Genomic DNA, 27,105 nt, shown 5'->3' with positions numbered 1-27,105 from the left:
GACAATTGCCTTGTACACTTTCCGTCTCGTGGTACTCTCTGTTCCCAATTGATCTGCGTCAAAACGCACTCAATCCCTTTCCAATTTCATGCCAGTTGATCTCATTCTCCTTTCTCACCTACACCAGCACGTGACCATGCAGTGAAACACGAGTAATGTCAATCCACGAAAAGGGCAGTGTGGAGAGTGAAAAAGGGTAGAGCTACACGACCATTGTAATTCCATTTTGCTTTCGTTCTAGGTTAAATGAACAAGTCCAGGCCGCGATGAAGAAGCGCACAATCTAAACTAGGGATACACACACTCAAACGACACCCACAGTGCCGTCTTCCTCGCATCGGCCACAGCGACAACCACCACCAGCAAGCAGTGCGAGGCGAGGAGATGAGCAAGATCTCCGCGCTCCTCCGCACCAACTCTTCTCTTTTGTCACCCCCCCGACTTCACCATCCTCCTCAATCAGAAGGCAAGGTCTACTTGTCCGCACTCCGCGTAGTCCTCTTGCCCACCTCATCCCTCGCCTTGTCAACGCCACTGCTCACGCTGTCCGCAACCTGGTCGGCAGTCTTCTTGACCGCATCCTTCGTCTGCTCCGCCTTGGCCTTGACCTGCTGCGAGCTAGGCGCAGCCTTGGCGCCACCCGTCACCAGCCCGCCAACAATCGCGAGGAGGGTGAGGAGGCCGACGCCGAGCGCGCCGGCGATTTCGGGCACGTGCGTGATGGCCTCGACGGGGTCGCGTTGCGCGATGGTGACGAAGAGGTCGAACTTCTCCTTGATGAAGGTCACGGGGTCGTCGAGGAAGGAGAGCTCGGAAGGCGGCGTGGGTTTCTCCGGCTCGGCGGCCGCCTCGGCTTCTTCTTGTCGCGTCTCGGAGGCTTTCTTGATGTCGAAGGTCTCTTTCTGGAGCGTGACGGCGTCGGCGATGGAGTGGCCGATGTAGATGTTGTCGAAGAGGATGTCGTTTTGCATGGTCCAGAGCTCGAAACCGATCTGTGAGACGAAGGTAATTAGTATGTGAAAGTCTCGGTATGCGGATGAAGTGGGGCCAACTTACCGCGCCCATGGGCTCAAAGTTGGCGGGCTTCTTGTCCTCGAAGAAGTCGGGGTTGGCGATCTTGCGCGGGGCCCACTCGCCCTTGTAGGCCGGGTTGTCAATCAAGGGAGCAGACCACTTGCCCTTAAAGGCCGGGTTCTTGATCAAGGGCTTGGTCCACGGGCCACAGCCAGAGACCGAGTCACACTTGGGGTTGGAAACCACGGGGGCAATCCAGTCGCCGTCCTCCTCATCGTCCCAGTCCTCGGGCTTCTCAGCCTCGGGGTCGGGGATCTTCTCGGGCTCAGACTCGAGCCAATCTTCCGGCTTCTCGGCAGTCTCGTCGACGATCTCGAATGGCGCGTCCTCGTCCCAGTCTTCGGGCTTGGTGGCGGCGGGGTCGGCAATCTGTTTCTCGTCGATCCAGCTGGCAGGCTTGGAGTCCTTGGGGTCATCAATCTCCTTGTCGGGGTTGACAGCCGGGGAGAAGTCCTCCAAAAGCGAGCCGGTCTTGGCCGACTCGCCGTCAATGAGAATCTCAAAGGTCTGGTCGGGCTTGATGATCAGGGTGTAGAGGGTGGTGCTCCTAACGGTGCGAGCAACAGGAGGCGAGTTGAGATGCTTCTCCTCGTACTCGCCGGTCTTGGGGTTCTTGTGGCGGAAGATGAAGTGGACCTTGTTGGTGGTACCACACCTGTCGGGGCCGAACATGATGATGTAGGGCGACGCATTGGAGAACTCCTCGCCCGACTGCAGCGCTTTGCTGTCCTGGAGGAGCTTCATGTACGCACCACCGCACTCGAGGCCGCCCTGCAGCTTGACTTCGTACTGCACGACGAGCGTGTTGTCCTTGTTGCTGATGGGCTTGTCGAACTTGGCGGAGATGGCGTGATGGGCGGCCTTGTCCTTGAGCACAAGACCTTTGTCGCCCTCAATGCCACGGAGCACGCTGGGCTCCTCGACACTCCAGGTGCCAACGTATTGCCACTCCTCCTCGGTGTTCTCCTTCTTGGCGGTGGACCGCTGCCATCTTGAGTCGTCGAGAAACTGCTCGAAGAAGGGGGCTTTGATGTTGGTGACGGGCTGGCGGGGAGTTAGTTCGTTGTTTGATAGCTGTAACGTGGATTAAGGGGGAGATACTCACTGTGAAAGTGGGCTTCTCCACCAAAGACTCGGTGGCAGACTTGACGGCCGAGACAACGGAGCTGGTTGCCTCCTTGACCACATTGCCAGCATCTTCCAGGACGTCTGCACGTGCAATGGCCGCCGTGGCAGCGACTGCCAGGAGCGACGTAACACGCATGTTGGAGGGGAGGTGTGCAGGGGGAAACCGCGAAGTTGCGACAAGTATTAGAAAAGGGACAAGGGAGTGAGGGGAAGAAGAAGAAGAAGCGGAAGAAGAGCAATCAGGTGCAGGGGAAAAGAGGGAAGAGCGTGAAAGGATGATGCGGGTGGAGGGTTTTGTGGAGGGTGGAGGGGGAAATAATTAATTGCTGGAGCTTCTCCTGCCTGCCTCTTTCTGAAAGTTGTCCTGAATTCAATTTGCCCCAGAAACTCCTTCCCTCTTTCGGAACTCGGCTGCTCCACACAAACTCTAAAACCTCGGGAGTCTTCAGGGTCAGGGACACACGTGATTCAACAAAGTCGTCCATCAATGGCAATGGCTAGTCTGCGATCTGTGGTCGGATTCGGGACAGTATGCCAGTTTGGATGTAATACTCGTACAGTATGTCCCTTTTCCTGTCCATACAATCTGACCTGTTTCCAGCAACGCCATAGCAACCTCTAGCTTAGACCCACCATCCCTCCCTATTGTACAAGCGACTACTTGGCTACACTGCTTCGTTGCGTATGTCTTGCAAACAGTGGTGCTTTTGTATACCGGTTCCGCATGTCGACTCGCACCTCAAGCCCCTAGTCGTCGCGATCCTTCTTGCGCAGGCTGCCAATGCGCTTCTTCAAGCTGCCCAAGCCAGCAGAGAGATGATGGCCTCTGGCGTCCGAATCATGAGACGCACCCGCCCTCACCGCCGCGATTTCCAAATCAGCGTACCTCTCCTCACCCCCGGCGATGTCCACGGGATCGCGGTTGTCCAGAGTGCCCCTCCTCTCGGCACGATGGTAGTCGCGGCTGACGCGCGAGCGATCCTGAAGCTCAATCGCATCGTTGGTGTCGGAGATCTTGTGGGCGCGAAGGGCGCGGTCGAGGGAGAAAGCCGGCTCGCCCTTGCCCTTGATGTCCTCGGGGTCGTATTCCTGGTATGAGTGTTAGTCGTTTGTCAAGTGTGCTGGATTGTGTAAGTCTTACTGCTCCCGGGTACTGCTTGTATGCAGGCTCTCCATTGGCAGCCTCGTGCATCAGGTCCGCACCCTCCCGATAGTGGTATGTCCGGCCGAATCGATCCTCCTCGCCGGGCGGCACCCCGGCTACACCATCAAGGGGCTGATGCCTCTCCACCGAATCTTTGATATTCTCACGGGGTGTCGCACGCAGAGCCTCGCGGTTGCTGTCCTCCAATGCCGCCAGAGGCGCATTCTTGGGGTCGCGGTTGCGAGACAACAACGCAGCGTCGTACGGGCCTTCATGATGGTATGCGCGGCCTCCAATAGCCGGGTCCAAGCGGTCAATGGTATCGGCGCCGGGAAGCGACCTCTTGTTCAGATGCGGCGACCGATACGCCTTTCTGCTGTCGCGCCGAATGACGTCGAGAGGGTGGGTGGACGGGTCACCGGGGTACCTCTCCCTCAAGCTGCTTCCGCGACGCGGTCGGTTGCCCTGGTTGGGGCTGGAAGAGGTGGCTTCATGATAGGATGGCGGAGTGCCGTGGCTGCTCGCGCGGTTGCGGGAGGAGACGTGATCGTCAAAGTCGCTGAAGACTTCGGTGCGGTAGTGGGGAAATTTCTCCGGCCGCGGACTTCCGGATGACGAACGGACGGAGGTGTGAGCGCCGCCTTTGGTGGCGGAGAGTGGCGGGCTGTTCTGGATGGATGACGGTCTATTCGACCTGACGGAGCCGTGGCGATACGGGTTGTTGGAGGAGGGAGAGGAGGAGGCGGGAGGCGGAGAGCGTGTCACGCCGTTGATCTCGGATGCTGGGGCAAAGGTGTTGCCGAAATGCGAACCCGGACCATCCGCGGCTGCTGGCTCGGGGGCGGTCATGGGGTCGAGGAGGGCGGCGGCGGCCTGCGATTGATGGATGTCATTAGCAGGGGAACGTGATGCGGGCAGAGGAGTGGTGACTGGAGGGCATTGAATCTTACCGACTTGGACGAGGCGGCGTGCGTCATGGTAATCGACTCGTTTCTGATGAGATGGCTGACAAGCCAAAACGTTGAGGTATTGAGTGAAAATCAACTCGACAGCTGTCGTGTCGATGGAATTGTCAATGGCGGAGGATTACCAAAAAAGAGAAGAAGGCACGAGGAGAATGAAAGGCAGCAGAGTAAGAACGAAGGTAGGTGCGCAAAGGTACACGCGTAAACCGGCAAGTGCTGCCCGACTTGAGCTGTCCCCGTCAGACGTGACACGCACTCGGGCACTTTGCACCTGCCCGCTACGTCAGACGCGGCTCCTGCCGCCGCCGGTCATAATTATGCAACAACCTAAATATACATTCTGCTTCACACTACTACCAATCAGAGACTTGATGCAGCCAACCTTGCGCCCAAGGCTCGAAACTGTCAAGCATTGTCTTTCGACCGGAAATCAACATAGCCAATGCCTTTTACAAAGGTATAATGCCACGGTTGCTGTCCGCCATCTGCTGCCAGTTCGACATACAGCGCTGCACGTGCCATGGGATCCATCATCTCTCTCGCGGGAGAGCCGTCGGCCTTGCGCTGATCCGTGAAATAAAACCTGCATGGGTCAGCTACCATGTCTCTGCGGAGGCGTAACATTTCGTGGAAAACGATGCATGCTTACCTGAACCCGCGTTGCGCATACGCTACAGAGCAATCCCACATCATCTTTGCCGCGGCACACTTGGCCATCCCAAATGTGAGCGCCTTGGGATCGGCCATGACATTCTGCTTATTGCCAGTGTAGATGAAAGTCCCGTTTGCCTGACCTCCAGCCTGCTCCCACCCGTTGACAGCCTCTCGACCCGCAATCAATGCACTAGTGATATTGACCGCCATGTCGTGCTCAATGCATTCCTGCGAAATGGAGCCCAATGGATTCTCCGCTGGCACCAGCGTCCTCGCGAAGCCATTGTATATGACCACGCTCGGATGCTCAAAGTGCTCTCTCACTTTCGCGAAGAGCTCGGGGAGAGTGTCTGGTTTGGAGAGGTCCAGATGCAAGTCTAAATGATTGGGTGCTCTGAGGCTTTCCTGCCGGCTGCGCGAAGCCGCGACAACGTTGTATCCTGCGGCGCGAAAGAGGGAGATGCAATGAGCGCCAATCCCAGGACCAGCAGCGAGGATGAGGGCAGTGCGGGGCATGGCGTGAAACGTTCTATTCAGCGAAGGATGAGGCTGGAAGTTTGAGTAAGATTTGCTTTGGAAAGAATTCAACGTCAACTTGAAAGCATTTCACCTTGTGTATGTAGGAGACTTGAGCACATTGCTTAAGGAGGATCGTACAATGCACGCAGTCTCAGGAACATTACTCAGCCGAGTGCTATCGCCGTTCCGAACGATCTGTCTCGGTACATTGTTATACACGAATCACCGAGATGGCACGCTGTTCAACTTTCCGATCGAAAGAGGTCTTCGGCAACCCACAGCGTTCGCACGAGCCAACAGCTGCACCCGGGCCAAGACGTCACACGTCATTCATTAATCCATCCATGCCTCCTCCACCTCCATGCTGAAAAGGGGAGAAATAATAAAACTTTCGCAGCAAAAATAGCATCCGCACCTGCCGCATGTCCATGCATCGTTCATGCGGCTAGTCGACTACTCCGACTCCTCCGAATCCGAAGAGGGCCGAGGAGAGGATGAGGCAGCAGCCCTCCCTCCCCTTCCCGCCAGCTTCCTCGACCAGTATTCCTCCGCGGTGAGGGGGAGTGTGCGCGATGATCCCTCGCTGCATGGCGGCCGGCAGAGGATCACGCCGCACGTTGAGGGCAACTGGCCGAGCCATGTGTACCTGGAGTGTAAGTGAAGCTTGTATTTTCACCATCTCCTCTTTCCATCTCATACCTCACTCAAGACAAGGCAATATGATCATCCTTGCATCCAACGTAGCTAATCCAACCCCCGAGGGCATCCCCAATCGAAGGAAGCAGCACATCTTCACAACCTCCTCACCCACCTACAACAAACCACCCCGCAGCACCAAATCCACAGCCTCCTCCAAACCCCCCTAGGAGCCCCCCAACCCCTGCACATCTCCCTCTCCCGGCCTCTAACCCTCAAAACCCCGCAAAAGGACCCCTTCCTCACCCACCTCCGCAACACCATCAGCAGCAGCAACATCTCCCAATTCTCCGCTCGGCTAGGCGACCTCACATGGCATCCTAACGAAAGCGGCGCGCGTTGGTTCCTTGTTCTGCGATGTTTGCAGGGCGGTGACAGTGAGATGACGAAGGTCCTTGCGATTTGCAATTCCGTAGCGGAGGGGTTTGATCAGCCGCTGCTTTATCATGATCACGATGAGAACGGCGACGGCCAGAGTACGAAGACGCCCGGAGTGGAGGGCAAGTTCCACATCAGTATTGCCTGGTCGCTGCAGGCGCCAGCATTATCGACAGGCCCGGGACCCGGCCAGGCGAAGCACATGGGGATTCCCATCGAAGGGCAGGGAGCTGTGCCGCAGCAGTTACTGGACGTGCTCGCCTCGCTGCAGATTCACTTCGACCAAGTCAAGATCCGCATCGGGCAGGATGTGCATTTCATCCCACTCAGGGCGCGCAGACGATCAAACATAGACGCATGAAATTCACGACGTTTTTGAGCCCGTAATCCATTTCTACGCCTCATGAACATAGTTACAAGAGACCCGTAAGTTACATTCTGAGCTTTTCCCCCCCACGAAATCATCAAACAACCCCCCTACGACTGCGTCGGCATAGTCACACTCGCCCTCGACTCAATCGCATCCTCACTGCGCCAATAACTCGTCACCGTCTTCTGCTGCGTGTAGAAGTCCAAGCCGGGCTTGCCGTAAAAGGTGTTCGCGCCACCCCCCGCAATGCTCTTCTTGTTGCCGGTGAAGGAGAACATGGGCAAGGGGACGGGGATGGGCACGTTGATGCCCACCTGGCCGGGCTGGATTTCCTTCTGGAAGCGGCCGGCCGTCGCGCCCGACGAGGTGAAGATGGCCACGCCGTTGCCGTACTCGTTGTCGTTGATGAGCTCGATGGCTTCGTCGAGCGTCTCCACGTTCAGGCAGACGAGCACGGGGCCGAAGATTTCTTCGCGGTAGCAGCGCATGTCTTTGGTGACGTTGGCGATGATGGTGGGGCCGACCTAGAGCAGAATTAGTTTACCCAGCCGTGACTGCGAGGTGGGATTTGTCTTCTACTCACCCAGTTGCCCTTGGCGTACTTCGGGTCCTTGGGCTTCTGGCCGCGGCCGTCCATGACGATCGTCGCGCCCTCCTTCTCCGCAGAGGCAATGAGATCCTCAATGCGCTGCTTGGACTCCGGGCTGATGACGGGGCCGAGATCGGCGCCCTCCTCGAACCCACCGTTCATGCTGAGGTTCTTCGCACGCTCGGCAATCTCCGGCGCCCAGTCCTTTGTCTTACCGACGAAGACAAGCGTCGAGAGAGCCATGCAGCGCTGTCCAGCAGCACCGAAAGCGGCACCAGCAATAGCGTTGAGCGCGTGGTTCTTGTTGCAATCGGGCAGGACGGCGGCGTGGTTCTTGGCGCCCAAGTTGGCCTGCACGCGCTTGCCGTTGGCGGAGGCGCGCTGGTAGATGTACTCGCCGGCCTTGTTGCTGCCGACGAAGCTGACGGCCTTGATGCGCGGCTCGTCGAGGATGAAGTCGACCGTCTTGGCGGAGCCGTGGATGATGTTGACGACGCCGGGCGGGAAGCCGGCCTTCTCAGCGAGCTCGGCGAGGATCATGGCCGCGCCAGGGTCGCGCTCAGAGGGCTTGATGATGCAGGTGTTGCCGGTGATGGTGGCGACGGGGATGGTCCAGAGCGGAATCATGGCGGGGAAGTTGAAGGGGCAGATGGCCGCCACGACACCAATGGGCTCGCGGTAGCTCCTGGTCTCCATGTCCTTCGCGACCTCCAGCACTTGGCCGGGGAGCTGCGTGGTGATGCCGCAAGCGGTCTCGGCAACCTGCAGGCCGCGGAGAACGTCACCCTTCGCATCGGCGAACGTCTTGCCCTGCTCGAGGGTGATGGACGCCGCCAAGCGGTCGTGGTTTTCCTTGATCAGGCTGACGTATTTGAACATGATCTGCTGGCGGGCCATGACGCTCGTCGCCTTCCAGCTGTGGAAAGCCTTCTCGGCCGCATCCACGGCGCGGGTCATCTCTTCATCCGTCGACTGCGGCACGCGCGTGACGAGGTTGGCGGTGGCGGGATCGTACAGATCGATCCATTGCGAGCCCGACGACGCCTCGAGCTTGTTATTGATGAAGTTCTGGGTATCGAGGGGCTTGCTGATGGGCTCGTGGGAGGTGGGGTATTCCTGGGGCGAGGTGGCGGCGGTGGTGGTCGCGGCAGGCTGCAGCTGCGAGGTGGTGGCATGCAGGCGCCTGACGGCCGTTTCGCGGCTGTTGTTTGCTTGAGGCATGATGCGGCACGCTCGGGCGACGACCGGACGAGTGGTGAGGCTCTGGAGGGTTCTGGTGGACAGGGCCCGTCGAAATGCCATGGCGCAGCTTGTTCTCTTTACCAATCACTCTGATGCCACCCAACTTGCGTCGTACACTCCTGGAAAGAATGGAAGAAAATGGATCGGGTCCAGAGCAGGCTGGAGGTGTATTGGCGAAAAAGCAGCGACACTTGCTCTGGCTGACACCGTCGAGCTCGGCTTAATCGCGGAGAGCTTTCCACGCCGCCCGCGCTAATGCTTGCCCGATTGGAGAGGGATAGCCGAGGGGCAAGGGAGCTGATCCGGGGATGTCGATGCAGCTCCACCTCACTTCTCTCCTCGGCCTCATTCCACCCATCTACCACGATGAAACGCTACTGTATACAAACGTCCAGACGTGTAATGCCCCTCCATCCCGACATACGAGGAAGATGTTGACCTCCCGTTTTCTGCGAGCGGCCCAACCTCACGCGCCATGGAAATCGCAGGGTAACGCTTTCCGCGTCGAAATCAACAAGAGGCCTGTAAACTGCACTCAAATGTCATCACCGTAAGGATGAAAAGGCAGCCAAACATGCCACTCAGTGTGGGCAGGTGTTCTACACAAAATTCGCTCGTCAGCCGTATTACTATCGCTCATATGTCCGTCCTACTTCACTCATTTTCCCTCCTCCATCATCCCCAATCAAACCACAGCCATACTCATCGCAAAGCAAACACAATGCAACTCATCATCTACCTCAGCACTTTCCTTCTCGCCTTGGCCACGACAGCAATTAGCTCGACACTGCCCGTTCCCGCCGACGGGACGGATAACCTCCTCACTCCAGCATCGCTCCGTCAACAGTATACAGTCTCCCCATCGTCTACCCTCTCTGCCATCTGCTAATACGTAGCTATCTTCCCGCAGAAAACGTAAAGACAATACGCTCTCAGGCTGGGAGAAGTTCGAATGCAGATGGACGATGGGGTATTGGTGTGATGCGTATCTTCAGAGTAGTGGGAAGGAAACTTCGTGAGGGCTTCAATGAGCCAGCGTTAATGCATGCAGCACCGGCATCGTAGCTCTACATTTCATCTCTAACCGCGAAACGACCGCACTCAGCTCGTCTTAGGAGCATCTCTCGCCTCCTCCAAGCTCATGCCCGCAACCCCATTCGCCACTCCCGCCGGCGAACCGCCCTGCCTGCCCAGCCTCTCCTTGACCTCCGTCTCCAAATCCGCCATCTCAATCATCACCCCCTCCTTCTCCGGATGCCCATCTGCCAACCCCATCTCCTTAATCTTACACTTGCCCGCAGCCAGCTCGTCCTCGCCCAGAATCAGCGCGAATGGCACCCCATTGACTTCCGCCGCTTTGAACTGCGCGGGAAGCTTGGGCTTCACCTTCCAGCTAAACTCGGCCTTGATGCCCGCGTCCCATAACCGCTTCGCGACTTCCATGCGCTGTGGGAGCAAGCCGTCGAACCCTTTGCCGCCGAACGCCATGACGTACACGTCCACTTCGTTGGTGCGGATGGGGATGGAGGAGGCGTCGGCGTTGAGGCGTTGCTTGGTGATGGAGAAGATGCGATCGACGCCGAAGGAGATGCCGACGCACGGGATCTGCTGCTTGCCGCTGAACATGCTGACGAGATTGTCGTAGCGGCCGCCGGCTGCTACTGAGCCGACGCCGACGCTCGGGTCGTTACTTCGGTCTTCTTCGCCATCGTGCTTGCTGGATTTGGATTCTTTCTTGGCGGCTTGCTGCACTTTCTGCCCTTCGCGCGTTTGCGGTGCGGAGCCTTCGGTGATGACTTCGTAGATGACGCCGGTATAGTAGTCGAGTCCTCGTGCGAGCGACATGTCTAGGGAGACTCTGTCCAGGACGGAGAAGGATTGGAGGTATGTGAAGAGGAGGTCCATGTCAGCCAAACCGGCTTTTGCGGATTCGTTCGATTGGAGCTGTTGGTTTTGTCGCAGGTTGTCGAGAAGTGGTCGGCCACCTTTTTGTACGACAAACTCTCCTATCCGATCTGCAACCTCGGGGTCTAGCCCTTTCTCCTCCGTCATCTCTCGCCGTACTTCTTCCCATGGCGTCTTATCCAGCTTGTCAACGGCCGATGAGATTGTGCGCAGTTTGTCTGTCGGTACGCCGCACACCTGGAATATGCCATCCAATATCTTGCGGTGGTTGATCTTGATGGTGTATCGCCCATGCCATCCCAGCGCCTCGAAAATCTCACACGTGATGCGAATAATCTCGGCATCGGGGAGCATGGGATCGTACACGCCGGCAATGTCGAAGTCGCACTGGTAGAATTCTCGCATCCTCCCTTTCGTCATCGCAGGTTGATCTCGCCGGTAGACTTTTGCGATGTGGTATCGCTTGATGCTTTGTACGCTCGAATTCATCGCCAGCCATCGCGCAAAGGGGACTGTGAGGTCGTATCGGAGGGAACAAAGCTCGCCGCCTTGGTCTGCGAGGTCGTAGATGAGCTTGCTGTCCTCGCCATACTTGCCGGAGAGAATCTCTTTGAGCTCAAACACGGGTCTGCGAAGGCATTGTTAGCGATGGCTCCCGGCGAACAAGACATCAAGCCATGGACTCACGTGTCTATTGTCACCGCGCCGTGGCGTTTGAAGACCTCGGTGATGGCGCCAAAGATCTTGTCGCGAATCACCATGTCCTTGCCCTCCCAGTCCTTGGTCCCCTTGGGCACCTTGAGCTGGAAGTTGCTCTTCTCCTTGTCCTTGTCTTTGCCCATCTCGTCTTCGGTGTTCTCGGTGGTGTAGTTTCGTAGGCGTTGGTGTAGAGCAGTGCAGCGAGGTGGTGGGAGACGGGAAGGGATTGAGCGGAGTGTAGGTCGCGAAACACACCAACGCAGGCGAGCAAAGGGTTTCATGCAAGGAGGTGGTGAATGCAATGGTTGTTTGGGTCAATTCGCAGCCTCGACTCACAAAAGTTGACTCAAACTTTTGACAGCTCCGGCGGCGCCAAGAGAAATGCGGAGCCGCCAACCACTTCACCTCTGTCGTCCTCTCTTCTACAACGTACCAACGAAAGTATGTGATGGCCGTCCATACGGCCGCCAAGGCCATCAACACACAGGATATCACGGACAAGGCCCGGAGAGACCTCCTGCTGCTGCTGGAAAGCGTAAGTTTGCTAGAAAACCACCGATCTATTCCTTTCGAAGACTAACGACATGTAGGTTCGAGGCAAGAAGAACCTCGTCATCGAGCGATCCCTCGCAGGCACCATTGGTCTCTTTGTCAAGTTCAGCACCCTACAAGAATACGGCGTCGACAAGATTTTCTTCCTGGAAAATCACAATGTCGACAGCAGCCAACGCAATGTCGTCTTCCTCGTTCGCGGCGAGAAGGCCAGGACCATTCGAACGGTAGCCGGTATGTCATGTCACGTTTTCATTGCATTTAGTCTTCTTCTTGGGGATCTTAAAGTAGAGTACCTAGGTCTGGCTTGTCCTCTTCCACCCTTTGTATTCAGTCTTGATCCCGATAGCAAACTACTTTTGCATCTTTAGCATGATCATAGCCTGGCGTGTCTCGTTACATCATGCTCAGCGCCATCATTACGTGCTCACATCCATTTCTGGCGTTCTGATTCGAGCGAAGATCATGGAAGACGCTGACAAAAGCAGAGCAAATCAAGCTCGTCCGAACCGAGAGCAATGTCGACCACGATTTCAGCCTCATCTTGACACCTCGGCGGACACTAGTCAGCAACATGGTCCTCGAGGAAGCTGGCGTTCTCGGCGAGGTGAACATTTTAGAGTTCCCTCTCCACTTTACTCCACTCGAGCAAGATGTCCTGTCCCTTGAGCTTGACGACTCGTTCAGCGATCTGTACCTACGAAAAGACCCCACGTCAGTCTTCACGTCCGCGAATGCCTTGATGCTGCTTCAGAAGCAGTACGGTCTGTTTCCAAGAATCCTGGGCAAAGGCGACAATGCAAAGCGATTGGCCGATCTACTTCGGCGTATGCGCAGTGAAGAGGACGTCAATGCATCTTCCGATCCCAACGCTTCGTACCTCGCCTCGTTCGGCATGACGCCCAGCTCGTTGATCGAGAATTTGGTCATCGTGGACAGAGAAGTCGACTTCCTTACCGTCCTCTCTACCCAACTTACTTATGAGGGTCTGATTGATGAGAACTTCGGCATCAGCAGCAATCAAGCGGAGGTCGACTCGACTGTATTGAGTGGAACAGCAGCGCCTCAAACGCAAGGTGGTGTAGCACAGTCTGCTACCACCGCAACGAAACGCAAGGTGCAGCTGGACAGCAAGGACAAGATGTACCCGTCTTTGCGCGACGTCAATTTCTCCATCATTGGACCTACGCTCAGTCAGAATGCACAGAGATTGCAGTCAGACCAGGAGAATATGCAGACCAACCAGCAATCTATTGCAGACCTCCGCCAAGTGGTGTCGAGACTGCCCACATATCAAGCGGAGAAGGAAAGCCTGCTGGTCCATACGAATCTCGCAGAAGAGATTCTGAAACTCACGCGGAACGACACCTTCTCCTCAATGCTAGAGGTCCAGCAAAACCTATTAGCCGGTAGCGACGGGAGCAGCCTGCACGATAACATTGAAGAACTGATTGCGCGAGACGCTCCGCTCCAGACGGTTTTGAGACTGTTATGTCTCGAAAGCTGTCTCAGCAACGGCCTTCGACTCCGCGAGCTGGACAGCTTCAAACGCCAGATTCTCAATGCCTATGGCTTCCAACACATGATCACCCTGTCCAATCTGGAAACCATGGGCCTCCTCGTACCCCGAGAAAGTCATCGCGGCTACCTCAACCCCATCTCCGGCTCTGCAGGCCAAACAGCCACCGACTGGAACACCGTGCGAAAGAACCTCATTCTCTGGACCGACGAAGCGAAAGAAGCCGAGCCAGATGACATCGCCTACGTTTTCAGCGGCTATGCTCCACTCAGCATTCGCTTGCTGCAATGCATCTTCCAGAAAGCGCAGTTGTACGGCTTGGCAAACCCAGGGAAGTCAAATGCCGCTCCGACAGGAACAGGCTGGAAGGGCTTCGAAGACACACTGGCGCGGATCCGGGGCGCGACAGTCGATGTGTCGCAGAAGGGCAGTGATGCCGATGCTTCGAATGCGCGGAAAACGCTGAGAGGCAACAAGGAAGGCCCGAAAGTGAACATCGTCTTCTTCCTAGGAGGAGTGACGTATGCGGAGATTGCGGCGGTGAGGTTCGTGAGCAAACAATTGGAGGAGAGTAGTGGCAGGAAATTGGTGATTGCCACTACGGGTATCGTGAATGGGAAGAAGGCTATGGGTGTGGCTACGGAGAAGAAGCGGTTTGGCGAGTGAAATGGGTGTGAACGACTGCTGTGAGTGAAATGACATGACGTTTTGTTTGTGACTTTGACAAATCTCACTGAATGAGGAAGGAGCGCAACGTCACGTGTGCGTGTTGTGTTACACAAACACCGTCATTCAATTTCCGCACTTCTTCATCTCTCTTTCAAATTTTCGTTCTTGGTTCTTACCTGTTCACTTCTCTGAGCTTGAACATCCTCACACCACACCACCTCCAAACTCCAACATGAGTGAGAGAAAGGGCATCGACGGGCGCGAAGTCCCCGGAGCAGAACTGATGCCAACCGCCAACGGCAATTACGGGAAGCGCAAGAAGAAGCGAGGCAGGAGGGGTCGTCGAGGGGCCAACAATGAAGAGGGAGCAGTTCAGAACGGAGACGCTGAGGTGAACGGCCACGATGATGGAGAAGTCAACGACGATGAAGATCTAGCGGAAGATGTCAAGCCTGGCGGTGTCGATCTGCTCACTTCCGAGACGGCCAAACTCACGCTCAACGGTCTCGAGCACGCATCTGAAGCGCCGTCCTCTCCTTCACTGCCGGTCTCAGTCCCAGCCGAAGCTGCAACGACCCTCACAACAAACGGCGCAGCGAGCACCTCAAGCGACCACGAATATGGCTGGGCCGACAACACCGACACAGCAGCAGCACCCAAACCCTCGACCTCAACCTCACAATACCGCAGCGCAACCGAATGGGGCCCCGACCCCTCCACCTCCGACTCAATCGTAGGCGACATCTACCTCCGCACCGCCCCCGACGGAACCCAAACCCCCAACCTACACATCTGCACCAAACACCAAAACGTGGCCAACTGGTTCTACGCCCAAACCACCCAGCCCTATCGCAACCTCAGCGCGCAAACCCGGCAGCTCGCAATCCACCACCTAACGATGCAACGCTACCCCGAACTCACCCTTCCCGGAGCAGTAGTCGACGACAACAAAATCCACAAGCAAGAAGACTGGCCTCGCACGCTGCGCCTCCTCGTCTGGCGCGCCGTCATCCGCGCAAACTTCTTCTGGGTGAATCCCGCCACGAACCGCGCCGCGAAGCCCAAACCCATCGTGCGCCCCACCGGCGCCTACGAAAACCACTTCGAAGCCTTCGTCGAGTGCGCTGCGGACCGCCTCGATCGCATCCGCCGCGATATCCCTGATGCAGAATATGTGGCGGGCGTGGAGACCGAGGTGCGGAATTTTTTGCGCAAGGTGCAGGGGATGGAGGGGGGGAGGTTGTTGGCGCATTTGGCGTTTTTGCTGCTGTTTGAGGAGGAGCAGAGGAAGGGGGCGTTGACGGCGGGGGATATGCAGGAGAGGATTCGACGGGCGTTTGGGGTGGGGTTTTTGGAGGGGGAGGAGGGGGTGGTGTTTATGAAGGGGGAACGCGGGCCGATTAAGAGGGATGGGAGCGTGAGTACTGTTGTGGCGGCGGATGCGATTTGGCGGGAGGCGATGGCGGCGCAGTTGTGAGTTTCAGACGAGCTTCGAGTGATTACGAGGGTGGTGGTCGACAGATCAACGCGGTGGATAGGATGAGAATGCTAGATGAAGTGCTTTTTGACTTGTGCTGATCGCACAATCTTCTATTCAATTCTCGCGCGCATTCATCTGTTCATCAGTCCTCCAAATCCGCGGCGTCCATGTTCCTGACAAAGGTCGTGAACCACTTCACCATGCCGATATGATTGGCCACGCTAACATGCTCATCGACAGTGTGGATGTTGTTCAGATTGCCCGAATCGAATCTGTGTAGCGTTAGCATAGATTCCGTCAAGTCAAAGTCAGGGCACCACAACTTACTCAGGATCATAGCCCGGGCCGAAGCGGAAGATATGCTTCGTCAAATCCCAGTAATACCTCGTGTCCGTATTGCCAGTCGTCATGCCCGGCGAGACGATAATCTCCTCGCCGTATACAGCACGAGTCGAACCAGCCAGGACACGGAAGGGAGTGTTCTTGTCGAGGTTCGTGGGCGTTACGGGCGCAACTTGCAGAGAGCCCGGCGAGGCCCACAGGCTGATGGAGTTGGGTTTCTCCTCCACCCCGTCGAAAGCGTGCAGATCCAAATCGTGCTTCTCCGCAACTTCTTTGGACAGCGCGGTTATGCGCTTCCAAACCGTCTCTGGCTTGTCGCCGATGTTGATGCGGTGGTTGATGGTGACGGACACGCGCTCGGGGAGGGCGTTGGTTTTGACACCGCCGTCGATCACGTCCACGGCCTGAGAAGTTTGCATCAGGTATTGGATGCGTCGGCCTTGCTTTGCCGCTTCAAGTGCCAGGTGGTCGGGCTTGGCCTTGCAGGTTCGCGATTTGTGGCTGCCGAGTAGCTCCTTCAATTTGTCGGGGAAATCGGGGCTGTGCGCGGCGCCGCATTTGAGCTGGCCGTAGTAAGGATTGTCATCGGTGAGGTAGGTTGGGTATTGCTCTGCTTCAATCTTGGTGATGAGCTCCGAAAGCACGCCAATGCTTGTGTGAGCGACGGGGACGGAGGAGTGGCCACCGGGCATGCGAACGGTGATGTGGACGTCCGTGTAGCCCTTCTCGCCCGAACCGACGGGGGCAAACGTAGAGCCCCAGGCTTTCTGGAACTGGGAGCCCTCATCGACCAGTGCCGCCAAGCCGTCCTTGCCGTACCGTTTGAAAAGGAAAGCAGCGAGATTCTTGGCTCCACGCCCTCCACTGATCTCTTCGTCGAAGCCAAAAGATAAGACGATCGTCCTCTTCGGCTCAAACCCGGCTTCCACAAACAGTTCCATGGCCTCCATGATCGCAACGAGCTGGTTCTTGCAGTCGCTTGCGCCTCGGCCCCAGATGAACGTGCCATCGTAGTGTCCACTGAACGGCGGGTGCGTCCAGGCGTCGATGGTAGCATTGGGCACCGGCACGACATCTTGGTGCGCCATCAAGAGCAATGGTTTCAGACTCTTGTCGGAGCCTTCATAGGTGTACAGCAAGCCATGGGTATTCACCACCTCAGGGTTCAGGTGCTTGTGCACCTTGGGAAACGTCTCTTTCAGGTACTTCTGGAAGTCAAACATCACATCCCACCGCGAATCCTCGCCAACGGCTCCCATATCATCGTAGCTCTGCGTGGGGATCTGCACTGCCTTGGAGTGCCGCTCGATGCTCTCCTTCCTGAACTCTTTCGTGGAGAGGTATTCGTACATATCCTCGAGACGTTCATTTTTAGACGAAGGGAAGAGAGGGTCGGGCTGCGCACACTGCGACTTGAAGGAGGCGATGGTCTTTTCATGTTGGTGGCTGCTGTGCAGACCAATGCCCAGGAGGGTGAGTCGGAAGAAGAAGGCAAGGGCTAGGAGAGGGACGAGGCAGTATCGGAGCCATTTGGGCACGCCGGTCTTTCGTGTAGCTTGAGGCACTGGAGCGGGCAGCTCGAAGCCGCCTTTCTCTGAATGCTGCATGTTGAAAGTGAGGGAGGAAGAGGATGAAGGAAAGATAGAGAGAGAGGGAAGAGAAGAGAAGCTCGAACTCCGCAACTTACATAGTGGGAATGGGAATGGGGGGATGTTCGCCGATAACGCAACGCGATTCCCTGTCGGTTGGTGATGTAAGAAATACCACCTTCCGGAATGAGCATTCGATGTGCAAGCCGCCGGAGTTCGGCTTGACTTCCAGTGTAGTCACGTGATATCAATCCTCGTCACCATGCTTTGGCTGTGCTCATTGCCAACAGGATGAGATGCTGAAACCTCGAATGTCACAAAGTCTGGCGTGAGCTTTATGTGAGTATGGCCTTCTAGTTTGAAGTCGATTCGCGCGTGCATTGAGCATCTCATCACATCCACCAGAAGTAAACACCAAGTCCCACTGTCCTGTTCGCCTCGCAGACTCTCATGAATCAATGCAGTCACGCATAACCGTTTGAAACTCCTCGCTTTGAACGCTTCATTGACAGCCCCGTCATGAAAATCTACTACTCCCGCGCGTAGCTGATTTTGCCTCTCTTCGTAGCTTTCCCATCCTCGTCCTCCTCCCGATCATTCGGTCTCTTCTTCTTATTATGCGAGCGAGCCGCACTCCCCGTCCCTGAATCCCGCGTACTCAGCTGCGGCGCAAAAGAGCCCGTAGGCGTAGGCGCATGCGACGTGGGATTGGAATCGGATCCCTCCTGTGCCTGTAAAATCACATCAGCATGTCCCCATCATCCCCGAGAGACCGAGAAAAACACCCACCCGCATCCACCCCACCGAGCTCCGACTAAACACGCGATCATCATCCCTCACCCGTCCCCTCCGTCTATCGTCGACCGGCCCGCGTCCCCCAACCTGCACCCCCTTCACCCACCCATCAAACCCCCGCACAATATTCCCCGAGTTGGACGTCTCTTCCAGATAGCTGCCTTCGTTCTTGAAGATCTGGTCCTCCACTGCCGCCAGCTGCTCGTCGAGCTTGCGTTTCTTCTCCAGGATTTGGCGCAGGTTGGCGCGGAGGGATTCGTAGTAGGGCCGGCCGGGTTGGTCGGCGGTGTTGGTGTTTGTGGTTGTTTGGCCGCCCGGGGGGATGTTTTCGGCCATGGTGCTGATTGTTTAATGGGGTGGAGTGTGCGTAGGAGCAGACATGCAGAGGATGTAAATACCGACAAGTCAAGGGAAACGCGCAGGCACGAGCGTTGCATGGATGACTAAGAGGGTCCGCTGCCTCCGCGGCCGCTTGTCGTTTGGAAGCAGCCACCACGCTCACCTGCTTTATCTCATTTCTACAACGTTCAGATCTAGTCTGTCAATAGTCGAGAGGTACAAGGGGAACGTGTAGTGGTTACGGCCGTAAGATATCCAGGCATGATCATGCTGTATCCTCTCTTGAACTCCATTCCCATACATCACATCTATTCCGTCCTACTCCATTCTCACACTCAACCGTCCCTTCACCCAACATGCATCTCCCCTCCGTCATGCTCGCCCTCCTGGCCCTCTCCGTGGCGCACATTACGGCCGTGGCCGTTCGACGTCGCCCGGTGTGGGGGATAGAATCCGGAAATGCTGACATACGAACATGCCGTGAGGTGGATCATGGGCAAGGCGTTTTCGTTTGCCTTCCTGTCCGTTCCGTGGGCAGAGCGGATTTCAATTCCCTCGAACCGGGTCCGTTCTTCATCGATCTACTTCACCCAAAGCCGGGGAAATCCGAGAGGTGCCATGCAGTAGGGGCATCCAGACGATGGAACGGTCCGGTCTGCGAGTAAAAGACTTCGCCGACGTCTACAGTGCTTCCAGTACTCGCTCTACGTCTCTCCGAGCTGCTTCAAGCTCCGTGTCGGTGCCATCCCGGTGGGCCATTTTGACACTCGCGTGCAAGCCAACCAGATCTTTGGCTCGCTGTAGGTCCGAGTCATCAGGCTGTGGATCGCCATTTGTGAGGTTCGTGCCTGCATGGTATCCATCGGGCCTCGTAGACACCAGCTCCAGGGCGGCATGCGGGTCCTGGTTTGGCAATTAGTAAAGAGTGGAAGACGGAGAGAGCAGTACCGTGGCACTCACACACACTTGGAGTGATGTCAAGTCTGAAAGTACTTCGGCGACTTGCATCTTGACTTGTCTGTGGCTTGATAAGTACAAAGGCAGTATTATAAAGGTGTCAGATGTTAAAGGGATGTTGAACGCACCGAGTCTCCCCCGAGTCTGTTGTGGCGCGTCGCAGTGGCTTTGCAGCGGTGATCTTGATCTGTGGCTGACGTAGCGTGGGTCGTTCCTTCCTGACCTACAACTTCAAATGTTTAGGAAAGAGCGTGGATCGCATGTCATGCAATCTCACTTGCAGCTCACATGATGCCTTGAAACACTTTCCTCCCGCACTTTTCCTTTTCTCTTTTCATTCCTCTCTCGCCTCTCCCCACCTTCACACTCATTCTCCACACTCAAGACAAACCCGAACACGCGAACCGCAAAGATGTCGGCGGCATTGACGACCAACGTCGATCAACGCCTGCTCCGTACGACCAAGTTCCCGCCCGAGTTTAATGTCAAGGTTGACATGCGCAAGGTCAATATCCACCTGATCAAGTCGTGGGCGCAAAGCGAGATTGAGAAGATCCTCAACAACGACGACGATGTGGTGCCCGAGCTGGTGAACAACAAGCTTGAAGAGTCGAGATTCGTGAGTGTGCTTTCATACATGCGTGAGAGATGTCGCTGACGCCTGACTACCTAGCCCAACATCAAAGAACTGCAGATCCAGCTCACCGGCTTCCTCGACAAAGACGCCCCCTCCTTCTGTCTCAGCCTCTGGAAGCTCTGTATCAGTGGGCAAGACAACCCCCAAGGCATCCCGAAAGAGTTGATTGAAGCAAAGAAGGCCGAGCTCACTCAAGAGAAGGTGGGCTAAATGGCAACACCCCGCTGCTCACTCACTTCTGTATACTGACTTCACGTCCAGGCCGAGAAAGAGAAGGCACGTGAGGAAGCAATCAAACGTCAAGAAGCCGAGCTCGAGAGAGAGCGCGAGATGGACCGCATCAGAGATCGTGAACGCAGCGAGCGTGGACGAGGCAGAGGTGGACGTGGCGGTCGCGATTCGAACCGTCGCCCCCTCCGTCGTTCCCCTTCCAGATCCAGGTCACCACCAAGACGCCGCCGTGACGATGACGACTTCCGCAGACCTCCCCCCCGAGTCGACTCCTACGTGCCCTCGAACGGCAGACGTCGCCGCTCTCCATCCACCGACCGGGATGGCCACCGCTCGCGCTCCCCACCCGCGAGACGTAGCCGCCGAGACGCCTCGTCCTCCCGCTCCCCGCCGCCTCGCAAGAGGAGAAACACCAGCAGCGGCGGCTCATCCTCGAGACCGTCCAGCAGGCGTCTCCGCTCTCGCTCGCCTGCCCGCAGAGGGCACTCTCCGCCACCGCGACGGTACCGCCGTCGCTCCTCGACACGAAGCCGCTCGCCCCGCCCAAAGCGAAGCCGCAGAGACTCGCCAAGCCCTCGCCGCCGGGCCAGCACCTCCTCTTCCGCCTCCCCCGCCGCCAATCGCAAGGTTGGCGCTTCCCTCGCCGCCGACGACCTGATGGCGAGCGATCGCCGTCGGGGAGATCGCGCCGAGCAGCTGCGGCTCAGCCGCGACACGAGCGAGGGTGACGTGGAGGTAAGAAGCGACTAACTGCATCGATTTCCTTTATACTGTTCATTAGCTACGCTGCCATAGCGCTAAATAGCCTCTCACGATGGCAATACTGTATACTCGAGACCACACCATATGGTCGTCTACCTTTCCTTTCTGTATACCTGTTGTCAAACCAGCCTGGGCAAGCAAAACAACACGTCGCATACCTTTCTTATCCTCTGCAGAGGCAAACCTGTCGTTAGACAGCCCACCCCCGGACAGAAACTAATCCACCCCCAGTCATACGCCTTCAAAGGCGCGGCTCAGCGCGCCGCTCTCGCTCGCGCGCAGGCCCAAGTTGCCGCCCCATTGGCCGTCCCCAAGGGGCCAAGCCAGGCGAGCACCCTGCGCGAGAAGCTGCTCAAAGCGCAGCTGATGAAGAAGCTGGCGCCCTTCCGCGAGGAGGCGGTGCGGAAGAACAGGGAGGCGGAGGAGGCGGGTGCTGGCGCTGCTGGCGGGCGGGCTGGCGAGTCTCTGGGGTAAGTGAGCGTTGCTTTTTTTGCTTTTTTGCGTTTTTGCACTGCATGGCGGGTGGGAGGGGGTTTGGGATGGGGCGGATGGGCAGGAGATAGATTGGGAATGGGAGGGTGTTTGCTGGCGTGTGTTTGTTCTTTTCCCTTCTCGTGTCACTTTGTCTGTCACTGGTCGTGTGCACCTGTTAAATGTTTGCCTTCGTGTGATTGCTGTACGTCGCCCCAGCTGATCATTGTAGAATTTGATCACGCGCGGTAGACCGTCTCGCCCGTCTAGCCATACCTCCCAGCACGTTACAAGGATGAAGCTCATGGAAGCAAGTGAAAAGGAGTGCATTGCCCATCAACCAACCCAGAGATGCGTCTATTAGGCCGTCCATGAATCTATCAATAATCCTCACTTCGCTCCTCAAACGCCAAATTACTCTGCACGCGCTCATGCCCCTGCTTCCTCTGCCCACCACCCCAACCGCCACTCCCCAGCCCCGAAGGCGAGCCGAACGAAGGCGGTGCCTGCAAACTCACAGCCGACCACGTCGGCGCTCTCTGTCGCCGCTGCTGCTCAAAGTCCACCCACCGCTTCATCGTAATCTGACTGGAGTCGAACTCCCCATCCCCACCATGTCCATCTTTCTCCGCTCCCTTCATCTCCCCGGCCGCCTGCCGTGTGTCGCCCCAGCTAAAATCGTCAAAGTGCCAGAAGGCGTAGCTCGGCAAGACGAGATTCCAGATCGGCAGGGAAAGCAGGTAGACCAGCATCCACAGGAGGTAGCTCCAGCGGTGCGCGGTAACGACAATCAGCACGCCCGGCGAGCCCAAGATGAGCGCCAGGAGCACGAGCGGGATGACGGGCGCGGCAGTGTGCGTGATGGCGGCCTTGATGCCCAGCGCGCAAATGTAGACGGTGAAGCACAGGGCGGCGGGCAGCACGATGCAGCCCACGAGATCGATGAAGACGACGAATTGCATGGAGAAGCAGAAGGTGCCGCATAGGTCGCGCACGAGCACGAGTTCCATTAGGTTGTGCACTGTGCTGTTGATCCAGCGGCGCCGCTGGCTGAGGAGGATTTTGAACCCGTCGGGCACGGTGGTTTTGCACACCGCTTGCGGCACGAAGACTTGTTTGCGCTTCGGGAAGGTGCGCAGCATCAGGGAGGAGAGGTAGCGGTCTTCGCCGAGCAGCAGCAGGTTCTTCTTGTGCAGCGTCTCCACCACGTTTTCGGAGTAGTGCTCGACGATGTCTGGGTTGGCGAGGATTGGCACCCAGTAGTTCTGCGCGCCTTTCGGCGCCTTCACGCGGTACATGCAGAAGCAGCCGGGGAGGCAGGTGACACCGCCGAAGCAGCTTTCGAAGCTCTTCGCCAGGTGGTGTGAGATGAAGTACTCGAACACCTGGATCATCGTCACCCACGACGCCGTCTTGTTGGCGATCTTCGTCTCGCCGCACAGGCCCATGATCTCCGGGTCTTTGACCATCGTCGACACCATGTGCGTCATGCTGTCCGGGAAGACCTTTGTATCCGCATCGACCATCAGTACGATTTCGTAGAAGTCGGGCGCGATGCCCGTGATTTTCCAAATGCCGTTGAACATCTCGTATTCCAGCTCCGTCATGCGCTCGTCGAACATGACTTTTTGCAGGAAGGACATGAGCACGATCTGGCTGTCTCGCTTGCCTCGATTGCCTGGTTTGGAAGCCGTGGCTTCGGCTGGCGTGCCGGTCTTGACGACGATGATCATGGGCACTTTCTGCTGCTTTTCGAGAGGGATGATGGAGTCGGGGCCGTAGTCGTAGAAGCCGGCGTAGATCTTGGCCATGTTATGTCGCTTGCTTCCCGAGGCCACGGCGACGTAGCTGAAGGCCTGCACCTCGTCGGGTAGGACGGTGTGGTCTTTCATCATGCTCAGACATGCATCTGGTGTGCTCATACTCTCTCCCTTGCCCTTGATCAGACCGTCGCAGACGACAAAGAGGAGTTTGTGACTGTTGGGATAGTCGGTCATTGCGATCGAGTCCAATGTGGTGCGAATGCCCGCTGGTCCTTCTGAGTAAGCTGTCACGAAGCAGATGGCATGAGCCAAGGGGAAGCCAAAAGGTTGCCATTCCGCAGGCGGCTGCGGTACTACAGCTTCGTGGATGAAGCCTTGCGGCCCAGCTGTATCGGCATCGGTGTTGAGTACGCTGCTGTAGCCCGGAGAACCCGAACTGTCTGGGATGCTGCTGACCGTCCACGACCCTTTACGAGGCGAGTCATTGAACCTTGGCGGTGTCAGTTCAGACATACCACTGCCATATGCTGATCCTGGAGCAGTAGATCCGGCTGCCGCTCGGTTATGTTGGCTGGACATGGTTGTCATTGGCGGCTGTGACTTGATCAGGGAGCGCTCGATGGCGTAAGGACTCGTGAATCTGCTCGTCGCGGGTAAGAAGCTCGTTCGTCTGCGTCCACTTCGTGAGCCATCCATCGCGACCGGATCGGTCATCTTTGGCGGCGGGCGATAGATGTCGTCAGTCCAATCTTCAATCTCTTGATTCCGCTTTTTGGTGTCGGCGGTCATGCTCGTCTTGTCCGCGGCGTACTTCCGACAGAAGAACCATTGATACAACACCGCCAGGACGAATTTGGTGACGACGATGGAGAGGATGAAGATTAGGGAGATGTACAGCACGACCTTGGAGGCGATGCACCCCACTGTAGCAGTGTCGATCGAACCGACTTTGATGATGTCCTGGAAGCATTGTGCCATTTGCTTCTTCTCGCCAGTCGAAAAGGCAAGAGTAACATCAGTTCCGTGGACGGCAGGATTGTTCCTGATCTCATCGAATGCGACGGGGTAGGCAACTTCTGACCGGTTGAACCAGGCCAGCAGATCCAAGTCGAGCACGTCTCCATTGTAGACCATCAAGTTGCGACTTTTGTTCCGGACATCGTCCCAGGTAAAGTAGACGTCGCCGGAAGACTTCAAGCCATAGAACTCCTCGCGCGCCCCATTCGCAGTATGACACGCATAGCCGAGATAGTAGGGAATGGTCAAGTTTGGACTCGACGATCCATCTTGATTGTAGCAGTTGCACGGGAAATACCATGCCAGATCCTGTTCGCTGTTGGTCGGCACGTCGGAGTTTGGTGCAGGCGTAATGAGTCCTTTGCAGGCGCCGTTGACGTTCTGGAAGAGGAAACTGCAATCCTGGCCGCCGTGTGGCGTGGCGAGATCGTAAAGCACATTGGCTCCCGCGGGAATGCCGAGAGCAGCAGGATGATGTGAAGTGGCGAGATTGTAAGCCACGCCGTGGAAAATCATGTAGCCGGTGTCCACATGATTGATTTGTAGTCGCTCCGGACCACCACTTGGGCACGTCGCTTCAGTGAAGCCAAAGGTGAGGAAGCCGACGAAGAGCATGAAGAAGCCGATGACACTCAACAGGCCCATCTTTTCTCGCCACGCTCTGCGTTGCGCTCTTTGTTTCTTGCCCATGCAGCTGAGGATGGCATCAGGGCACCAGAAGGTGACGAGGTGGCAGTATGTGCCCCAGAGAGTCGGGTGTCCGGCAGCCTCGCGTATCCTCTCACGCTGCTTCTCTGTAATGTTTTCCTCCGTGGTCTTGCGCGCCAGCTTATTCGGTTGTCGTGTACTACCCGATGGCCCCAAAGGTGCGGTGTCCTTCTCGTTTAGAGCAGGAGTAGGGGCGAATGGATCGTCGTCGAGAGTTGCTTCTTCCGCCATATCCTCCATGTGCGGATGGATCCCTGTTGTAGATGGCATGACATCCATGTTCTGCGCATGCTTGCGGTAGTGATAGTCAGGGTCATCTGAGTTGCGCTGCCGCCTTTCCGGCCGCACCAGACTCTTCTTCCGCACAAGACCTCCATCGCCACGAGTCGCTGGGTCGAGCATGGGCTGCCGGGGCGAAAAGTGTTTGGGAGGCGATGGACTCGGTTCGACGTAAACCCTTGGTTCTTTCCTCGTGGGTGTGCTGGGTGGTTGGTAATCTCTTTGCTGGGACCGCGGCTGGTATGGGCTCATATTGGAATAATCCTGCGTGCTCTCATGGCGAGCATGCCGTCTCCCGCCAGATGGAGGAGGGTATTCGATCTCGGTGTTTGAGAGCCGGCGAGGTCGATATGCATAAGGGCTGGATGGTCGTGGGGAGGGAGCGACTCTTCTGGGACTATCATGAGGTTGCCTGGATCTTCGAGGAGGCGTCGGAGCCGGTCTGGAGGGAGTATAAGACATTGTTCCGGATGCTGGCCAGCGGCAAGCAGTCAGTCGAGGAGGTACTGTTGGGCTGGGCGATGGGCCACCTTGAAATGGATTGCAAGGTGGTCAAGATGGGATTGACATGTCCGCAAGAGTTGTTTGGTCAGTCTAATGGGCGTCCTGTAACGTGGTGTAGGCTGATCGACGGTGGGATGCTGGTTTGTTTATTCGACCAAACAATCACGAGCTTGCGGATTCACGCGGTGGACTGCGATGAAGATCGGTGTAGAGCGGCAAGAAGCTCGAACAAGATACCGAGAAACGAGTGACAATTGCAAGTGTGTGCTTCTGACACTCCCACGGGCTGCGAGTGGACATATCCGAATCGACATTGGCGGGTTGTTAGTGCGGCGGTTGCTGTGGAGAGAAGCGCGGGAAGCGTCAGCCACAGCCAAATCTCGGTTAGACTGAGAAGAACGTTGGAAGCCGTTGACGCCACCCGCCGCTCCACTCGCGAGCTTAAATCTATTCTGACACTTTCACACCTTGACTTTACACCTCTCGAACGCTTTCTGAAGAGAGCACCCCTCTTGGTATCTCCGTTTCTGTATCCTCCTCAGACCGCCATGACTTCAGGTTCCAGCTGAAGGAGTTACGGTACCGGCTTGGACCCCGCGGGCCGGCCAACGTTGTGCGGCTGCTCAGCCTCACCAGATGCTCGGTCTCGTTCCGTGTCTACGACATTCGCTTCACGTGGCAGCCGCACAGATCTGCGTCTACTCCCTGTGATGATTCCTCACGACCACCGGAAATGTCGGACGCCCAACCACATCCTCTGTTGGTCATGCTGTGCTGGAGATGAGTGGTGATCCGCACGCGCCCGGCTGTCCCGAAGCATGGAATCCGCATTCCTACAACGTGACAATCACAGAAGGCAGAAGGCCGGGAGTCCCGGACTATACTGCACATTGCACTGCGGATCTTCGACTGTTATGGAGTGCATCCGCAGTGCAATCGTACTGCATCAGTAATAGACATCTTACCTGCGTGGAATTGGTTTGTGAGACGGCCTTCCCGATGTCGATCCCTGCAGCCCTACGCCGCCAAAGCCGCTTTCGGCGGTCGATTGTGGCTGCGCTTTGGCGTCACCTGGCTTACTGCAACCTCAGCTCCCCACGCACGCACGTGTCGTGATGCAATTTGGCA

The 27,105-nt window shown here is 56.8% G+C and overlaps 13 protein-coding genes across 13 annotated transcripts; 4 read left to right on the top strand and 9 right to left on the bottom strand.

Annotated features, from left to right (window-relative positions):
* Positions 1 to 205: 205 nt before the first annotated feature.
* Positions 206 to 2,549, bottom strand: BDY17DRAFT_281471 (calreticulin precursor). Its single transcript, XM_033732055.1, has 3 exons — positions 2,180 to 2,549; positions 1,057 to 2,118; positions 206 to 992 (listed from the first exon to the last, which is right to left on the bottom strand). Exons 1-3 carry the CDS (start codon positions 2,336 to 2,338, stop codon positions 474 to 476), a joined length of 1,740 nt encoding a protein of 579 aa, XP_033589078.1. The 5' UTR covers positions 2,339 to 2,549; the 3' UTR covers positions 206 to 473.
* A 1-nt stretch (position 2,550) lies between these two features.
* On the bottom strand, positions 2,551 to 4,567 carry BDY17DRAFT_298639 (uncharacterized protein). The gene is made up of 3 exons (XM_033733774.1): positions 4,297 to 4,567; positions 3,344 to 4,219; positions 2,551 to 3,291 (listed from the first exon to the last, which is right to left on the bottom strand). Exons 1-3 carry the CDS (start codon positions 4,321 to 4,323, stop codon positions 2,950 to 2,952), a joined length of 1,245 nt encoding a protein of 414 aa, XP_033589077.1. The 5' UTR covers positions 4,324 to 4,567; the 3' UTR covers positions 2,551 to 2,949.
* Positions 4,568 to 4,587: 20 nt separating this feature from the next.
* Positions 4,588 to 5,613, bottom strand: BDY17DRAFT_281466 (uncharacterized protein). Its single transcript, XM_033732054.1, has 2 exons — positions 4,961 to 5,613; positions 4,588 to 4,894 (listed from the first exon to the last, which is right to left on the bottom strand). Exons 1-2 carry the CDS (start codon positions 5,479 to 5,481, stop codon positions 4,717 to 4,719), a joined length of 699 nt encoding a protein of 232 aa, XP_033589076.1. The 5' UTR covers positions 5,482 to 5,613; the 3' UTR covers positions 4,588 to 4,716.
* A 226-nt stretch (positions 5,614 to 5,839) lies between these two features.
* Positions 5,840 to 6,936, top strand: BDY17DRAFT_298637 (U6 snRNA phosphodiesterase Usb1). The gene is made up of 2 exons (XM_033733773.1): positions 5,840 to 6,137; positions 6,246 to 6,936. The coding sequence occupies exons 1-2, from the start codon at positions 5,924 to 5,926 to the stop codon at positions 6,917 to 6,919; spliced, it is 888 nt and encodes a 295-aa protein (XP_033589075.1). The 5' UTR covers positions 5,840 to 5,923; the 3' UTR covers positions 6,920 to 6,936.
* BDY17DRAFT_298634 (Aldehyde/histidinol dehydrogenase) lies at positions 6,937 to 9,016 on the bottom strand. The gene is made up of 2 exons (XM_033733772.1): positions 7,512 to 9,016; positions 6,937 to 7,452 (listed from the first exon to the last, which is right to left on the bottom strand). Exons 1-2 carry the CDS (start codon positions 8,817 to 8,819, stop codon positions 7,036 to 7,038), a joined length of 1,725 nt encoding a protein of 574 aa, XP_033589074.1. The 5' UTR covers positions 8,820 to 9,016; the 3' UTR covers positions 6,937 to 7,035.
* Positions 9,017 to 9,780: 764 nt separating this feature from the next.
* On the bottom strand, positions 9,781 to 11,675 carry BDY17DRAFT_298630 (uncharacterized protein). The gene is made up of 2 exons (XM_033733771.1): positions 11,352 to 11,675; positions 9,781 to 11,292 (listed from the first exon to the last, which is right to left on the bottom strand). The coding sequence occupies exons 1-2, from the start codon at positions 11,642 to 11,644 to the stop codon at positions 9,861 to 9,863; spliced, it is 1,725 nt and encodes a 574-aa protein (XP_033589073.1). The 5' UTR covers positions 11,645 to 11,675; the 3' UTR covers positions 9,781 to 9,860.
* A 136-nt stretch (positions 11,676 to 11,811) lies between these two features.
* BDY17DRAFT_251505 (Sec1-like protein) lies at positions 11,812 to 14,100 on the top strand (the record flags this gene model as incomplete). The annotated part of the gene is made up of 3 exons (XM_033731178.1): positions 11,812 to 11,898; positions 11,954 to 12,149; positions 12,401 to 14,100. The coding sequence occupies 3 exons, from the start codon at positions 11,812 to 11,814 to the stop codon at positions 14,098 to 14,100; spliced, it is 1,983 nt and encodes a 660-aa protein (XP_033589072.1).
* A 118-nt stretch (positions 14,101 to 14,218) lies between these two features.
* BDY17DRAFT_161012 (uncharacterized protein) lies at positions 14,219 to 15,714 on the top strand. Its single transcript, XM_033729716.1, has one exon. The coding sequence runs from the start codon at positions 14,336 to 14,338 to the stop codon at positions 15,578 to 15,580; it is 1,245 nt and encodes a 414-aa protein (XP_033589071.1). The 5' UTR covers positions 14,219 to 14,335; the 3' UTR covers positions 15,581 to 15,714.
* An 11-nt stretch (positions 15,715 to 15,725) lies between these two features.
* On the bottom strand, positions 15,726 to 17,532 carry BDY17DRAFT_317165 (uncharacterized protein; the record flags this gene model as incomplete). Its single annotated transcript, XM_033736071.1, has 3 exons — positions 15,726 to 15,855; positions 15,911 to 17,355; positions 17,437 to 17,532. The coding sequence occupies 3 exons, from the start codon at positions 17,530 to 17,532 to the stop codon at positions 15,726 to 15,728; spliced, it is 1,671 nt and encodes a 556-aa protein (XP_033589070.1).
* A 512-nt stretch (positions 17,533 to 18,044) lies between these two features.
* BDY17DRAFT_310965 (histone acetyltransferase subunit NuA4-domain-containing protein) lies at positions 18,045 to 18,645 on the bottom strand (the record flags this gene model as incomplete). The annotated part of the gene is made up of 3 exons (XM_033735490.1): positions 18,045 to 18,245; positions 18,304 to 18,328; positions 18,416 to 18,645. The coding sequence occupies 3 exons, from the start codon at positions 18,643 to 18,645 to the stop codon at positions 18,045 to 18,047; spliced, it is 456 nt and encodes a 151-aa protein (XP_033589069.1).
* A 684-nt stretch (positions 18,646 to 19,329) lies between these two features.
* BDY17DRAFT_324776 (uncharacterized protein) lies at positions 19,330 to 19,656 on the bottom strand (the record flags this gene model as incomplete). The annotated part of the gene is made up of 2 exons (XM_033737263.1): positions 19,330 to 19,551; positions 19,609 to 19,656. The coding sequence occupies 2 exons, from the start codon at positions 19,654 to 19,656 to the stop codon at positions 19,330 to 19,332; spliced, it is 270 nt and encodes an 89-aa protein (XP_033589068.1).
* Positions 19,657 to 20,017: 361 nt separating this feature from the next.
* On the top strand, positions 20,018 to 21,919 carry BDY17DRAFT_335038 (uncharacterized protein; the record flags this gene model as incomplete). Its single annotated transcript, XM_033737920.1, has 4 exons — positions 20,018 to 20,224; positions 20,279 to 20,443; positions 20,504 to 21,208; positions 21,434 to 21,919. 4 exons carry the CDS (start codon positions 20,018 to 20,020, stop codon positions 21,707 to 21,709), a joined length of 1,353 nt encoding a protein of 450 aa, XP_033589067.1. The 3' UTR covers positions 21,710 to 21,919.
* Positions 21,920 to 22,086: 167 nt separating this feature from the next.
* BDY17DRAFT_251860 (chitin synthase 4) lies at positions 22,087 to 25,725 on the bottom strand (the record flags this gene model as incomplete). The annotated part of the gene is made up of 1 exon (XM_033731204.1): positions 22,087 to 25,725. One exon carries the CDS (start codon positions 25,723 to 25,725, stop codon positions 22,087 to 22,089), a length of 3,639 nt encoding a protein of 1,212 aa, XP_033589066.1.
* Between the last annotated feature and the right edge of the window lie 1,380 nt (positions 25,726 to 27,105).

The sequence above is a fragment of the Neohortaea acidophila genome (genome assembly GCF_010093505.1).
Source record: "Neohortaea acidophila strain CBS 113389 unplaced genomic scaffold BDY17scaffold_6, whole genome shotgun sequence".
Lineage (NCBI taxonomy): Eukaryota > Fungi > Ascomycota > Dothideomycetes > Mycosphaerellales > Teratosphaeriaceae > Neohortaea > Neohortaea acidophila.
This window is presented reverse-complemented; position numbering and strand designations above follow the sequence as displayed.

What these genes read in the sequence shown, in the direction of transcription:
- BDY17DRAFT_281471 (XM_033732055.1), bottom strand. Translation starts at nt 2,338, where the DNA reads ATGCGTGTTACGTCGCTCCTGGCAGTCGCTGCCACGGCGGCCATTGCA. An exon ending in TGGAGAAGCCCACTTTCACA is followed by an intron (nt 2,119 to 2,179) that starts GTGAGTATCTCC and finishes ACTCCCCGCCAG; the next exon opens with CCCGTCACCAACATCAAAGC. An exon ending in ACTTTGAGCCCATGGGCGCG is followed by an intron (nt 993 to 1,056) that starts GTAAGTTGGCCC and finishes TTCGTCTCACAG; the next exon opens with ATCGGTTTCGAGCTCTGGAC.
- BDY17DRAFT_298639 (XM_033733774.1), bottom strand. Translation starts at nt 4,323, where the DNA reads ATGACGCACGCCGCCTCGTCCAAGTCG. An exon ending in ACGCCGCCTCGTCCAAGTCG is followed by an intron (nt 4,220 to 4,296) that starts GTAAGATTCAAT and finishes CATCAATCGCAG; the next exon opens with GCCGCCGCCGCCCTCCTCGA. An exon ending in ACAAGCAGTACCCGGGAGCA is followed by an intron (nt 3,292 to 3,343) that starts GTAAGACTTACA and finishes CACTCATACCAG; the next exon opens with GAATACGACCCCGAGGACAT.
- BDY17DRAFT_281466 (XM_033732054.1), bottom strand. Translation starts at nt 5,481, where the DNA reads ATGCCCCGCACTGCCCTCATCCTCGCTGCTGGTCCTGGGATTGGCGCT. An exon ending in TATGCGCAACGCGGGTTCAG is followed by an intron (nt 4,895 to 4,960) that starts GTAAGCATGCAT and finishes TGACCCATGCAG; the next exon opens with GTTTTATTTCACGGATCAGC.
- BDY17DRAFT_298637 (XM_033733773.1), top strand. Translation starts at nt 5,924, where the DNA reads ATGCGGCTAGTCGACTACTCCGACTCCTCCGAATCCGAAGAGGGCCGA. An exon ending in GAGCCATGTGTACCTGGAGT is followed by an intron (nt 6,138 to 6,245) that starts GTAAGTGAAGCT and finishes CCAACCCCCGAG; the next exon opens with GGCATCCCCAATCGAAGGAA.
- BDY17DRAFT_298634 (XM_033733772.1), bottom strand. Translation starts at nt 8,819, where the DNA reads ATGGCATTTCGACGGGCCCTGTCCACCAGAACCCTCCAGAGCCTCACC. An exon ending in AGTACGCCAAGGGCAACTGG is followed by an intron (nt 7,453 to 7,511) that starts GTGAGTAGAAGA and finishes ATTCTGCTCTAG; the next exon opens with GTCGGCCCCACCATCATCGC.
- BDY17DRAFT_298630 (XM_033733771.1), bottom strand. Translation starts at nt 11,644, where the DNA reads ATGAAACCCTTTGCTCGCCTGCGTTGGTGTGTTTCGCGACCTACACTC. An exon ending in GGCGCGGTGACAATAGACAC is followed by an intron (nt 11,293 to 11,351) that starts GTGAGTCCATGG and finishes ATGCCTTCGCAG; the next exon opens with ACCCGTGTTTGAGCTCAAAG.
- BDY17DRAFT_161012 (XM_033729716.1), top strand. Translation starts at nt 14,336, where the DNA reads ATGAGTGAGAGAAAGGGCATCGACGGGCGCGAAGTCCCCGGAGCAGAA.